The sequence below is a fragment of the Ahaetulla prasina genome, chromosome 7, assembly GCF_028640845.1.
Source record: "Ahaetulla prasina isolate Xishuangbanna chromosome 7, ASM2864084v1, whole genome shotgun sequence".
NCBI lineage: Eukaryota > Metazoa > Chordata > Lepidosauria > Squamata > Colubridae > Ahaetulla > Ahaetulla prasina.
Genome location: NC_080545.1, coordinates 27,564,312 through 27,578,924, shown reverse-complemented (window position 1 = coordinate 27,578,924; position 14,613 = coordinate 27,564,312). Strand labels below are relative to the sequence as shown.

Here is a 14,613-nt window from a genome sequence, read left to right as displayed (position 1 = left end):
GAATCACTGGTTTAAGGCTATAGACTTCAACCCGTCACTTTGCATGCGTGGTTTTCAGCCTCAAGAATTCTAAATTAATACCACTAATTTCATTGAAGATTCTGAGGATTCTAGTCCAATAATCTGGCATTTATATTGTCACTACTATTATTCAGAGAATTAGTATTATAATTATTCCCCTGGCATGCTATAAACAAAATGAACAATTGTTTTTAAATGTTTGTTGGATACTTGTTTACTATGAAATAAAGTAATGATATTGTCTTATCTTATTGGGAATCCAATGGCAATGGTCCTAGGGTGGGAATGAGGAGCAGAAGAGTCCTGCTGAAACAGCTTTTTTTTTTGGGGGGGGGAGGGTATCCCTTGTCTGCCATGTTTTCCCTTTGAAAATTTTAGGAAGAATTATCAGAATATTTATATACTGCAGTCATCTCAATTAGCCCATTATAATACTATAGACATATGTAAGTTATTTGTTGAAATCATTTTTAAGGAAATATCTGGAACAATTTCCGATCAACACAACCAATTTCAATCCACCCTTTAAGTGAAGTCATAAAAGTCACACCATACTATTAAACTGAGACAAATTAATTTTATTATGCTTCATGATGAATTGCCACCAGTGCAACATCCTATTCACTGTACATTTCCAAAGAAGAGGAAAAAGAAGAGCCAAAAAGGAAATTCACATACTGAGAAGTTCAATTTGATGAAATGGAAAACTGAATGATTGAGATGTTTTCAGAGTACAAGTCGCTAGATGCTATTGTCTAAGCGCAATGTTCAGAGACAGTCCTCAGGCTCATTCACTACTTGGCAAGGCTACGCGGACAGTCAATTTAACTGATGCAAAAGGCTGCCCTGGCTGCAAGAATTAGCAGTAGTGATTCAATGACAAGAAACATTGCCTCCTGCCCACACCGAGAGCAAGAAAGTAGAAACATGCAGCTGTGACCTTAAATCTAATTGTAACTGCGGTCATGCTTTAAATTAAAACCATACAATATGCTATTGAAAGCAAAACAGTTGAATGTTTGTGCAATAACGTAGATACACTTTCTATAGGGGGGAAAAGTATTGGGTAAGTGATTAATGGATTACACAAGTATCCTCAAAATAGTATCTCTTTTCAAACTCTTCCAACTTTAGAAGCATGTGCTTAATTTACAAGTAATATTGCTGAAGACCAATTGAGCAATATCAACTCTTTAAATGCCCCCTCTATGAAACTAGAGCAGAAAGCCTACAGGCTGTACTGTAGGCCACTAACATTTTCTGTCGTGTGCATAACTTTTAACCCATCTTCATAGCATCATTACATACTCACAATCCTCAAGCCCACTAGCAGCAATGCTAACTGAAAAGTTGTTCTAGCACAAAGCAGCGCCAGAGATACAACTGAAATGAAGATACTTTGAAAATGCTCTTTTCCAAGTTGTTTGCATTAAATTAAAGTTATTCCCTTTGGAATAAACTTCTGCTTATTACATCTTCTTTCATCAACATACTATTTAAATCCCATCCTTCTTACAGAATTAAAAATCCAAATACTAGACATACATTATAATTGCATTAAACGTCCAGGCCAAATCATGCAGGTCCAGCCTGCCAAGATCAGGCCAACACTGGATTTCAATGAAGATAATTCCATCCAATATGTCATGGATAGAAGAAAAATGAAGAAGGAAGCAAGCAGGATTAATTGTACTCCAAGTATGTCTCACTTGAAACCTTCTGCATTTATTAAGTGTATTCTTACTGTGAGTAGAGTATTAGCATTGATAAAGCTTATCTTAAATGCAATACTGCATGAAAAATAAGCAGATAGTCCAAACAGTAAGTCTCCTAGTAAAGATGAAAAATTAAAATAAAAACTCAAATTTTCCCATCATATATTGGAATGCAATTCCAAATGCAGGACCACCCAACTTTTAAGACCATATCCCTTATTTCTAGTGAAATACTGCAATGTGCAAATTTGGTATATATAAAAAACAGTGGCTTATAAACCTTATAGTAGTGAATCGCTCCCCCTCAAAGCAAAAGATAAATAGTTCAATTAGCTCTATTTACTTTTGCTTTGAAATCTAGAAATTTAAGAGTCAAAAGGAAACAAGGCAACAGTGACCCACATGCTTGAATAGCCATAGGAGCCTGTGACAAATACTGCATTTGATGGAAGAGTGCCCACCCACTGATCTGGATAACACAAACAGAGGCCAAGTTCAGAAAAATGGAAACATCAGCAAGATGCTCATTGGCCTTCTAGCAACAGTATTTATTATCTAGTGTTGTCACAATCAATAAAGTATAGGTTTAAGGCTCCATCTCTATTTATTTTAGTTATAGGATCCAGTGTCTAACTGTGTTGACATGTCCCATAATCCATGAAAACTGCAAAGTTATACTACTTAAATTCATTTATTAGCATACCAATGCCCTACATTTAAAAAAAATTAATTTACAACCATTATTATTCAAAGCAAACATCAACTACAGCCCTTCAGTAAAAAACCTTATATAAAAATAAATAACGACTGCAGTAGTTGCCAAAACTCCTCTTTGTCATGAACGACAGCTGGGAAAAGTCACAAAGGTTTGTTTCTAACAGATTTATTGACCAAACAGACTATTCTTAAATTCAGTATTCAGGTATCAAAGCTCTGATATAGGCAACAATGCTCCGGATCAGGGAAAATTTTCATGATCACTTAATTTTTCTAGTGATTGCTTTACAGCTTGAAGACTAAATCTGAATGGTAGTGTTATGAATTGAAATGCTCTTCATTTTATCAGCCTCATCCATGAAGCAGAGTTTCCCAGATGAAGAGGCTAAAACTAGGAGCTGCATTGCTTAAAGTATGTAGTGCTATATTAGGTTTTAATAAGAAAATCTAGATACAGAAAAAGTAGGGTATGAAAATAGTGTTTTCCTTCTTGCAATTATAACTAAATACATTTAAGGTGTGTTTGTCAATCTCACAGATTACATTAAAACTCCCTTATTGATGGAATGGAAAGTATTCACATGTACACTAGGCATCCGATGTAAACTTTTACATATTAAGGGAGTAGCCTTGTATAGGATGACAAACCTTTACAGATTAAATGAGGTATTGCACAGATTAATAAAAAAGCAAAAGGCAACAAAAATATACAGTAAATTGATAAAACATTTACATGATAATTTTACAGAATCCATAGACAGAAAGTTTAGTATTTCACCGTAAAAATATATATAAGATATAATATATTGATCAGTCATCCCACTCATCATCATCTTCAAAGTCTTCTTCATCATCTTCATCCTCATCTTCATCTGTTGATACAAAAATACTTATTTGGAAAGAAAGCTTAAAAGTCTTAGTACGTAATACAATTATTGGTAAAATTATTATGGTGGGTATCAATTAACCAGCATTTGTACCATTAAAGGTAAACGTCTATGCAAATTAGGATCTAGGCGTTAGATGAAACAATCACACACTAAAGGCATAAACTTCACTTCTAATTTATAAGTGAAGGCCTTAATGAAGAAGTTGTTTTGGGTTCAGGATTGCCATACCCTTTCAGTGACTCTCCGTCAACTTGTTGAGTTGAATTTAAGTTTAATTGATCCAAGTATGAGATTCCGGTTTTAGAAGTGTTTTCTCAGTTTTGATTGTGAAAAAGGAAAGCACAGGTAAAAACCCATGGCCATGAGTAAAAAGTTTAAGTTTGTTGTTAAAAAGGGTCACCAGTTAATCTGATTGCTAACGTGATAAATTATTCATTATGCAAAAAGGAGATCTTAATTAAATTTAAATGTTTAGCTAAGTACTCGTGCACTGACAAGCATATCCCAAAGCTGGAGACTGAACTCACAAGATTTATGAGTAACTCTTAATCTTTGTCAATCTAATCAATGATTTCTGGCCAACAGGTTACTCAAGAAAAGGAAACGTATTTCCTGAGTCATCAGTTCTCTTTACATTTCCTTTTATGCAATGTTTTATTCTCATTTCAAAAACAGAATGTCCTGATTCCCTCCTTCCTTCTTTCCTTTCTTTCTTCTGAAGAGGTGACAGAGCAAAACTAATCAAAGTATCTAAACCTTTGTTTGATTGTTTAGCTTGGAGACCTATTATTGTTGGGATTTCCATAAGCCAGAACTTTGGTATTCACTCTTAAACCATTTCTTTAAACATTCAGCTTCATGGATCTTAATGACACAAAGCTAAAAGATTATTCCTTTCATGAATCTTCTCAAAGAGAATAAAACAGACTAGAATTTGCTTCAGAAGATGCTGAGCATCTATTACTGCTGCAGAGATAAAAGCTAAAAAGTTATTTCCTTCCTGATGGCATTGGAATAAATCAAATATTTATTTCCTGACCTACCTGAAGAATGAATGGCTTTGCTCCTTTTCTGCATAACTTCCATTAGCGCACCCACAATACCTGACGTAGGTGCAGGTGTAGTTGGTACAGTCTCTTGGCCATCAGATACCTTAGGCAATATTAAATATATAAGAATGAATACAACAGCACATATATTCATATATTTTAAGAAGCCTGAAATATTTATTTTTTATATATCCTTATTTTTATAAATAACTCAAGTGGATAAACATACCTAATGTCCCCTTTTCCTCCTATTTTCCCTACAAAAACCCTGGAGAGAGAGAGACTGCACCAGTCACTCAGCCAGATTTTATGCCTAAAGTGGGATAGGTGGTAAATTATGAGACGTTCTAAAAAAAAAAAAAAAAACCCAGGCTGATAAAAGCATTAGGTATTTAAAATCAAGTACATTTTAGAATTCCAAGGTAATAGTTTTTGATATTTGGGATGCAGATTTTTGTACATAAAGATAGCACATTAAACATCAGCAACCCTGAAAAAAGCTCCAAAATGAACTTTCTTTGAACAAATTAAGCTTTCTTAAAAAAAAAAACTAGAGAAAAGATCAACTGAACAGGGGAAGATGAACAATGAACCTCAAAACTTAAGATCTAAATGCTTTGTTTTGTTTCCTGGTTCACCACATCTATAGCACAGAAAGGACAACTCTTACTTATTTGGCAAATTCATTTAGTTGTTATTCAAACATATTTTGTAGAAGGTACAAGGTTTTGTAGAAGGTTTTTTTGTGTGTGTATGGAAATCTTCCCTGCTATATCTTTCCATTTTCTTTCATTATTGGTTTATTTTAGAGGCATTTGATTTTTGTCCAATAATTTGGAAATAATAACTAATCATCAAATTTCAAAAGCATGTAAACACTCTTGCATCTGCCTGCACTCTCCCTGATCCACACCCTTCACACATCAAACCCTCCCCCACCCAGCAGCAGCCACTTGCCTATCAGCCTACCACTTGCTACTTCCTGCTGACTTCCCTTCTTTTTGTGGGAAGCCTGCAGGAAGTTGTCTTGTCTAACTACTTTCGTATCTGGTTAATAACAGCAGCCAGGACTACAAGATTGCCAATGCTAAGTGATGTGGTTGTGCTTTGCAACCACATTGTTTAGCGATAGAAATTCCAGTCCCAATTGCTATTGTTAAGTCGAAGGTCGTCTGTAGAAGAAAATGGCTTTAAAAATAATCTGGAAATTTGAAGCCAGAAAGAATGATACTCACCGACTTCAGCTGTATACCTTGTCGTATTTGATCAAGTAGTGCATCTCTTCCGGTACAGGAGACTGGGCGACTGTTTTGTTCTACTTTTTTTAATTGGGCACCTTCTCTTATTTGATCTAAAAGAGCTGCTTTATTTGCTGAAGGAGCTGGATGGTCAACCTCTAATGGAAGACCAGGTGGAGGAGGAGGACCAGGAGGTGGTGGTGGTGGTGGTGGTGGTGGAGGTCCACAAGAACCAGCTAATGGTGGAGGAGGGGGAGGAGGGGGGGCAGAGGGTGCAGAAGAATGAAGTGGTGGAGGAGGAGGATATATCCTGTTTGGTGGAGGTGGTGGCACTATAGTACCAGGTCTAGAAGGAGGTGGGGGAGGGGGTGCTGTTATTGGAGCTCTTGAAGGAGGTGGGGGAGGGGCTCCTCTTCCCCTAGCAGGAGGAGGAGGGGGGCCTGAGCTATGTGGTGGTGGTGGAGGAGGAGGTGGACCGCCTCTAGATGGTGGAGGTGGTGGTGGAGCTGAAAGCAAAAACAATTCAAAGACACAGAAGAATATTTATTCACTATGAAACAGCTCTCTGAAGCCAAAACTGACAGTATTTAAAATACACCAATTATTTAAAAAGCATTCATCCATACTTCACATACTCCCTGAAGATGCTCTTAAATTGTGTTTAACTTTCTGCCACTCACATTTATTGGTGCAATCTGTTAAAAAGAGATGATAATACTATTTTCACTAATAGCAACATGAACTTTTATTTTAATATCTAGTAAATATATTTAATGGGCAATATTTTTATTTAAATGTTACATTCTGCTGCCCATGTTTTTATCTATGGAGAGGTTTAATATTCATAATTCATTTGTTTTGAAAAAGTATTACCTATTTATCATATTGAAAAAATGTAAAGCATAATAAAATTTTAAAACAAAAGACAAAATACATATCTCTATATCTCCAGCCCCAGAAAATGATCAATTGAAGCACTGGAATTATGTTCTGTTATAGCTCAAAGATAGATCCCGTAAATTACCATAACTTAGAAGCTAAAAGTATATAGATCAATTTGGGTAAGATATGCAGAAAACTCCAAGTGGTTAAAACAAGGAAGTGCACAGGCAAGATGCAAGACATAATGTGAAGCTTCATTATCATCTTCTTTGGTACTTATCATTTCAAAAGAGTTAGAATAATGAAAAACCTAAGCAAATTTGCACATATTTTACACTCAATTTTCTATACACAATCCCCACCACTACAGAGTCCAGAGCACATACTAAACAGTTTGGTCACAAAGTCATATTGGTAAATGCATTTCATTCAGTTACGACTAGTACTGATTGTCATTTGTAAGTAATGGGGCTTGCTATTAGATTACATATAAACACATAAGAAAAATCAGTTACACAAGATAGTTTAATCAAGACCTCAAGATTACAAACATTCAAGCAGTGATCATCTCTTATACAAGACTTACAAATAGTCTGCAAATACTGAATTGGAGAAGTATTGAGACAAGTCAGTTAGTATCCTTAGCAAGATTAATTAGTGTCACTGTGCCTAGCATAGTTATGTATACAAATCATAGCTGAAACTTAAATGCTAATACCATGTTTACCCAAAAGGAAGACAACTCTGAAAGAAGAATGAACAGAGGCAACCCTATGAATCCAGACAAGATTGTGTACCATGCTTGCCTTTCTAAATGGGGATTGAAAATATCATGACATATACTACCGACACGTGTGTTTATATGGGTATGTATGCACATATATAAGTTTTGACAGATATGTTATCAGAAGCCACACTTTTAAAAAAAGGCAAAACTGGATGGATGGAACTTGGGAGGTACCCCAAACCAAACTAATTAACCCAAACTAATTGCCGCTGAAAAAGGTATTCCATTTATAAAACAAACTGGATTCCAAATGGATGCATCAATCATTCTCTTTCACACAGGAATATACAAAATTATATATAAACTACCTTTCTTTCTTTTCTACCATCAGAAATGTGAAAAAAAAATAGCAACTATGGTGACTAGAGGGTGAGAGAGACTGGACTGACATGAAGAAAGGGGAAAGATAACTGAGTAGGGAAAGCAAAACTTCCCTTCCATCCAGTTAGACATTCACTCTTCATAATAGTGACATTCACTACCTATTTTGTCAGAGTATTCTATACGCCTCAGAAAATATAAGCTAATTCTTTCTCTAACACATGTATACACTATTAATTCATAGTTAATTATTTTGGGGGAGGAATTGTCTTCCTATTAAGTAAAAAGGTATATGAAAACTAAAAAGACTGGAATTCATACATACCACTGCAGCGTGGTGGGCCTAAATTATAAATGTAGCATATATTAACTTTTGTTGAAGTCTACCACGTTCCCTCATATCTTATATTCAACCAAATGAGACTGATACTATACTGCATGACCCTCACTCTAGCATGATAAAGTATTCATGTATTCAGTGCTCATACAATGTTAAGTATTGTAATATTATATTACTGCTATTACTAATATGATATTATTATTATTTGTTATCCTCCAATAAAATTATATTCAACCATTAGAGACATTTGATGATGATAATTGAAAGAAGATGTATAGAAGTTTTTACATTACTTGGTATATTTAAAAATTTGAATTCTTTTTTTTGGCTTTGTTGTTCTACTGGGGAAATATCAAGATGTTTGTTGAAATGAATTGTAGCAATATGTTATAGGCTACAGAGTTTGTGGCTCAAATAATAGAAAACATTTTCTGTATTATGATGTGATATATTTGCAAGTATGGCCTAGTACTATAATCATATTTTAACAAATGTGCAAATGTATTTTTAAATCAAGAGAGCACTCTTCAAATTACCTTATTTAAATATTCTAAATCTTCTGTAGAGATTAAAAAGCATAATCAATAGTTTGCATGAATAAAAGAAGACTCACCTTGTCTACGCAACTCATTTTTAATTGCTTCTACTCCTCCTGTTTTTTCAATAAAATCATATATAGCCTTGGAAGTTTCTTTGTCTTTCAGCTGAGCCTCTGAAATTCCACACATATCAAATAGGTTTTTCAGTTCTGGATCCAAATTGTTAACCTACAGGAAATATTATCAGAGATAATTGTAAATTCATTCTTGTGACTAAATGTGACATAATTTGTATAAAAATGTTCCACAAATTATTGAATTCTATGTAAGTGAACAAGGCTGAAATCTCCAGACACGTGAATTTCTGATATTTTTTTAATTGTGAAAGAAAGAAATTTGGGTTAAATTGTTTAAGACTGCAACCCAAATACACGGATCACAGTTAAACTACTTTTCTATTTTTGTTCTAGAACAGGAATGTCTATCTAAGGAATCAGTAGTCAGAGAAATTAAGTTTCATATGTTAAAAGACTAATGTAAATCTTCACCATGCTTACTTACATCAAAACCTGTGTTTGGGTCCCAGCCAACATGGCCAATATGTCTGAAAACAAGGAAGAAGAAAAAAGCTTTAGATACATGAGGTTAAGACAACTGCAATATAGTAAATAACTGGCAGTTGCTATAATTATTTTCCTGATCGAAGAAAAAAATGGAAAATGTTAACATAATAATGAAATGAATTCTACACTTAATTCTACAGATTCTAAAAATGGCTTAGCATTTTCTTGAAAGGAGTAATCAAACCATACATTTATCAGATACCATCACTTTGATATTCATCCTCCCTAAAATTAGCAAACGCTGAAGCTCTCAATTGAAGGAAGGGAAGCACTATACATTGAATTGCTTTCAAAAAAAGATATATAATTTAATACTGGACTGGTTTTGTCTTCTATTAGAGTTCACCACCCTTCTTTGTTCCACTTTCTTTCTGTGGATTCAATATTGTGTTTTCTTATGCTAACACTTTTTCATTTAACTACATAAGCCATCAAGGCTTTGACTTTTAAATGAAGCACTGAAGGGTAATTACTGTAGGACACTTAATATAAGGAACTCTTACTGTGCAGGTAGGATTATGTAACTGATTGGTTTTTCTACTGAAATGCAAAGAAACACATTTGTGGTTTGGTTTTTTTTGTAAAATTAAAATCTTAACAAATTAAACAGGCATTCTTACTGGAAGTTGCTTGGAGTTCCAATATCTGCCTTTGTCAATTTTTTCTTTTTTGCTTTTCCTTTTTTCTTCTCTTTGGTATAGGAGATATTGTTGACTTGTGAACCATAAAATCTATTAGTAGTGATTTCTGGATTTTTGATGTCAACAGTTGCCATTGGCAGACTTGGACCTGTAAAGAATACAACTAGACTGTATGCTTGATTTGAATTGATTTTTCTTTCTTTTGATAATCTGTTGGTTTCAGTATTCAAAAGTATTGAAGAATGTTTGAAAACAAGGAAATATTATATATAAAAGAAAGGTTCATAAGAATACATTTCAAAGTTTTTGAATCACCTAGTGCACAAGTGTCAAACTTGCCCTGTTACGTTGCCAGCACATGACGTTTTGCCCATCATTGGAGTTGGGGTGAGCATGGCCTGCACGTGATGCATCCAGCCTGTGGGCCACCAGTTTGACACCCCTGACTTAGTAATTGCTCCAACAGTACATATCAACGTACTTGAGTGCAGAAAATTTATGAATCTTATGAGTGTTTGATTAAAATGCCGAAATTATAAATATATTTTGAGTACACATAATAGCTAATTTATTGTAGGGTACAATCCTAAGAAATTTTTCCCAGAAATTAGACACTCTATTTAGTTGACTTACATCAATGTATTACTAGGAAAGAATACTAAACAAACTGTTCACTAGCAATATATCCATTCATAACCTATATAGAGAAAGTTTTAGTCTGTTAAGGAACAAACTATCCACTCTAATTAGAATTAGGCTGTCCATAAGGAACACACAAATATAAGGAATTTCCACTTCTAACACTACTATGTTGATATCCAACACAGAAACCCCTGCTTTCACAACATAAACACTTTTCCATCAGCAAAAGACAGTGAAGATCAAAGAGGTTTGCGTTCATCCTTTGAACAACTTGACAATACAGCAGCTACAAATATCCAGTAGGTTGATATCTTCTCCATCTGCAGGTTTTCTCAAAACATAAAATGTCATGTTTCTGGGTATTCCCCAGCTGCTCTTCAAAAGGGATAGTCTTTTATACAATAAATCAGTTTCTAATCCATCACATACATTAAAAATGAAAATGGATGATACAACTCCAGAATTTAAAAACTAATTCTGTTAAATCCCCATTTTCACCTCAATAAATGCTTCATACACAGTGTTTTGATTTTTTTTTGTTACCAACAGCACTGGAAACATAAAGCTGAAGAATTTATAGGTTACAGGTAATCCTTGACTAACAACCAAATTGGGCCTGAAATTTTGGTTGCCAAGCAACGTGGTTGTTAAGTGAGTCATCAAAATAAGGATCCAATTTTAATGCAGTGAATCACTGTGATTATTAAATGGATTAATCCTGCTTCCCTATTTAATTTTTCTTGTTACAATCTAGCTGGGAAGGTCACAAATTGTGATCCCATGACTGCAAAACGCTGCAATCATTGTAAATGTGAGCCGGTTGCCAAATGCCCGAATTGCAATCAAGTGACCACAGAGATGGTGCGATAGTTGTAACTCTGAGGACAGGTCGAAAATCACGAAGCATCAAGCTAGAAACCAGGAGACCATGACTTCTAGTTCTGCATCGAAGCCAGTGCTGAAGCTTCCTGGTTAATTGATCAACACTGGCATTTTCAAAGTCATGCTCACCTCCAGAGGCAGCTTCGCCCCACCCAGTCTTTTGAGCTTACAAAAACATATGCTAAGAGAGAGTGGGAAGAGGGATGTGTATAGCAGGAAAGGTGAAAGCAAGTGCCTACAGGGAAGCGTAGGCAACATCTGGAGATTGGCAGCTATTACAAGCAGGCAAGAGGATTTTCATTCAATTGCCAGGACCACAAGCTATGGTGAGCTGCAAATACTGTCTGGAGCTTGGAGGTTCTCCAAGAGCTCAGTAGCAACTAGAAGAGGAACAATCACACTGAAACAGCACCTCGTCCCAATTAGTGCTAGAACTTTTGGAAAAAAGCAAAAGTTGTATGCTACGTTATAACCCTTGAGACTTTTGTTTGAACTGAGTTTTAAAAAACTATGTATAAAGGACTGTGCATTACAAATATATTTATGTGGCAACAACTGCTTGCAAGTTCTCAAAGAGTAGAGGTGATCCTCTGCTGTTCTTGGGGAAGGCTTGTGCTGCAATAAAGTATTATGTACAGAAATGCTACACTGTCCAGTTTTTAGAAAACAAAGAATCCTCCTTCCCACAATTGTTTCAATGCTATATTACTTGGTTTCTTCAATTGTTTTTGTTTTTAAGTAGTCAAAAAATATAAAGTGCAATTTTGTACCAATATTAGGCTGCTGAAAAGTGAAAAGGTGTAAATGTAGAATGCAATTAATTCTTTAAAAAAAACAGCCTCAGATATTTTTTCCTTCCTACTTAGCAACTGAAATTTCTCAGTGAATTTTGAATTATAACAATCTATTGTCAGTATGTGAAAACAGATTAAAGAAGACTAAGATTAGAACATTTTCATACAAGTAGCATACAAGTTTTATATTGCAAGAATAAAGTTAAAATGGTTGTAATTTGTGACTTTTTCACTGTTGCATTCATATTACCAATTGAAAATATGGGCATTCTAATCATTCTCAAAATGCACTTAAAGATGGCAGTTATGCAACAATGATGATCATGTTATAGTTATTAATAAAAACCTTACCATTTGGTAGATCTCTCCTTTTCTCTGTTAGGGGGGAAAACACATATGAGTATCATTCCATTCATGCATGAAGTTAAGAAAAAAGCTAATAAATATTTCATCCATTTTAGTAAAGGTTTTAAGTAATCTCTAATGGCCTATAAATGATTCCAGATCCTCTATATAATCACTCTGCAGGACCACTATTAACTAGCTTAAAGTCAGTTTTCAAGTGTAAATGACAGTAAAAAAGTAAGTAAAGCAGAAAAAAAGTAAGAGAAACACATAGACACAACTTGCTGTCAAGAAGTGACATATTTTAAAAAAATATTATCTCAACATTTTAGTACTTCTGGACAGTTTGCCGATCCATTGTTTCTATCTTACAAATAAAACACAACTGAACGTATGCAATTCTAGACAAGTAAATAAAAAGAATAACTGATTGACAGTGTAATATTCCTGTAATTACCTCATTTAAAATATATATGAATTTTTAGATTATAGTTCACAAATGTGTACATATCATATGTTTTACCATATTAAAGAGAAGCAATGTGTTATATTGTGCAGTAAGATTTTCAACAATTAAAATGTTAGATCTACAAATGTTACATATGTAAGAATAAGTTTTTATTTATTTTATCTAAAACTTCAAAAACCTCAAATGTATTATAAAGAGGATATGCATCTTATGCAAATTGTATCCAAAAGGACAACAATGCACTTTTTTTAAACAGCTGAGATACATCTGAGTTAATTGGAACAAGATAAAATTTAAAATTTATTTTAAACTCTTTTTCTATTTGACTGAAAGCAACTCAGCCTCAGCAAAATGCATTTAAACTTTTTTTTTTAAAAAAATTAATGTGCAGTAATTTAGTCCCCGCCCCCAGTGGAATAAGGCAGGTTATCTCCCACCTACATTTTGAAGCAGCTCCGATATGATTTATTCATCATTTGAAAAAAAAACACCATCTTGATATAATAAGCTAACAAAAACAGGATGCTCTGTCCCTTATTATATAATTTTTCATTCTAAAATCCTTATCTGTCAATAAATCTATATTGTAGGAATGATAGTGTTGGAAAAGGTCAGAGTACAGAGTCCAATCCCTTACTTCATGCAGGAATTCATATTAAAACATATGAAGACTAGAAGACTCATGGAAAACTTTCTGTAATCAGAACTATATCCAGTAGTGTAATATAGACTTAGGAGTCCATCTAGTGGCTAAACAATTCTGTCCATAAAAAAAAAGAAAGAAAAAAAAGAAAGAAAGGCATGACTAAGAATGCCAATAATATCTTTGCCAGAACAGATTTCAATTGTTGCCAATAAATTTTATCTTACATTGATTTTTAAAACAAATTCAAAATTCTATATTGTATGCAAAACACATGAAAATATTTACCCGAGAATAAGAGGTTAAAGAATTTCCTATATGTATAAAGCTGCTGGTATATATATTTACATATAGATATATAAATACTACGCAATCTCTGCCCACTGGGTCATCATTACCCTTACCTAAACAGACAAAAGGAATGAAGCAAAAAAGCAGTGGAAGCAGGAGTGTTTTTTGACTTTCTGGCAGCTTCCCCATTGGGTTTTTCTGTGGGAAGCTGGCAGGAGCATCAGAAATCAGTTCATCTTTCTTCCTTTCTCGTGTTGCCAGGTGGGAGTGAGAAAGGGGGCGCATGGGGTATGGGTTGGAAAAGAGATTTCTGGGGCGCAAAAGCTTCCATGTGGTTTTGGGAAAGGTGTGTGCGTATGCACAAGAGATGCTGCATTGATCGAGGACATTATAGCAGCACGTGTTGGGGAAGCATGGGTTGGGGAACAAGACGATCTACATGGGTCAAGTGGGATGCTGCATGGTTTGATGGAAATTATACTTAATTCATAATGTAGTTGAACATTAAAAAAATTAGACAAATGTATCTAGGCAGCTAGGTAATTTCAAGCTCCAGCTCAATACATTATAATGCAGAAAAAGATGAATGTAGACTAAAAATTCTTGAAGAATTAGCATACTCAGTAGTATATAGTATACATATTGTGTCTGTGTACCTATGTTATGTATGAGTGTGTAAAATTAAACAGAAAACATGTATTTGTGGCACTAAAATACCATATAGTTAATAATATATAGTAAGTAACTTAAGTAAGTTAGGTACATAAAGCATCTGACCAGAGAG

General features: G+C 34.3%; 1 protein-coding gene across 1 annotated transcript in view; it reads right to left on the bottom strand.

Moving 5' to 3' along the window:
- Nucleotides 1-578: 578 nt before the first annotated feature.
- WASL (WASP like actin nucleation promoting factor) overlaps nucleotides 579-14,613 on the bottom strand; it is a 28,384-nt gene continuing 14,349 nt past the window's right edge. The window contains exons 5-11 of the mRNA XM_058190172.1: nucleotides 12,433-12,456; nucleotides 9,743-9,911; nucleotides 9,061-9,103; nucleotides 8,574-8,727; nucleotides 5,628-6,136; nucleotides 4,387-4,495; nucleotides 579-3,325 (exon numbers count right to left, since the gene is read on the bottom strand). Of these exons, the coding sequence (XP_058046155.1) occupies nucleotides 3,264-3,325; nucleotides 4,387-4,495; nucleotides 5,628-6,136; nucleotides 8,574-8,727; nucleotides 9,061-9,103; nucleotides 9,743-9,911; nucleotides 12,433-12,456 (1,070 nt within the window). The 3' untranslated portion in view covers nucleotides 579-3,263. The remainder of the gene's footprint in view (nucleotides 3,326-4,386; nucleotides 4,496-5,627; nucleotides 6,137-8,573; nucleotides 8,728-9,060; nucleotides 9,104-9,742; nucleotides 9,912-12,432; nucleotides 12,457-14,613) is intronic.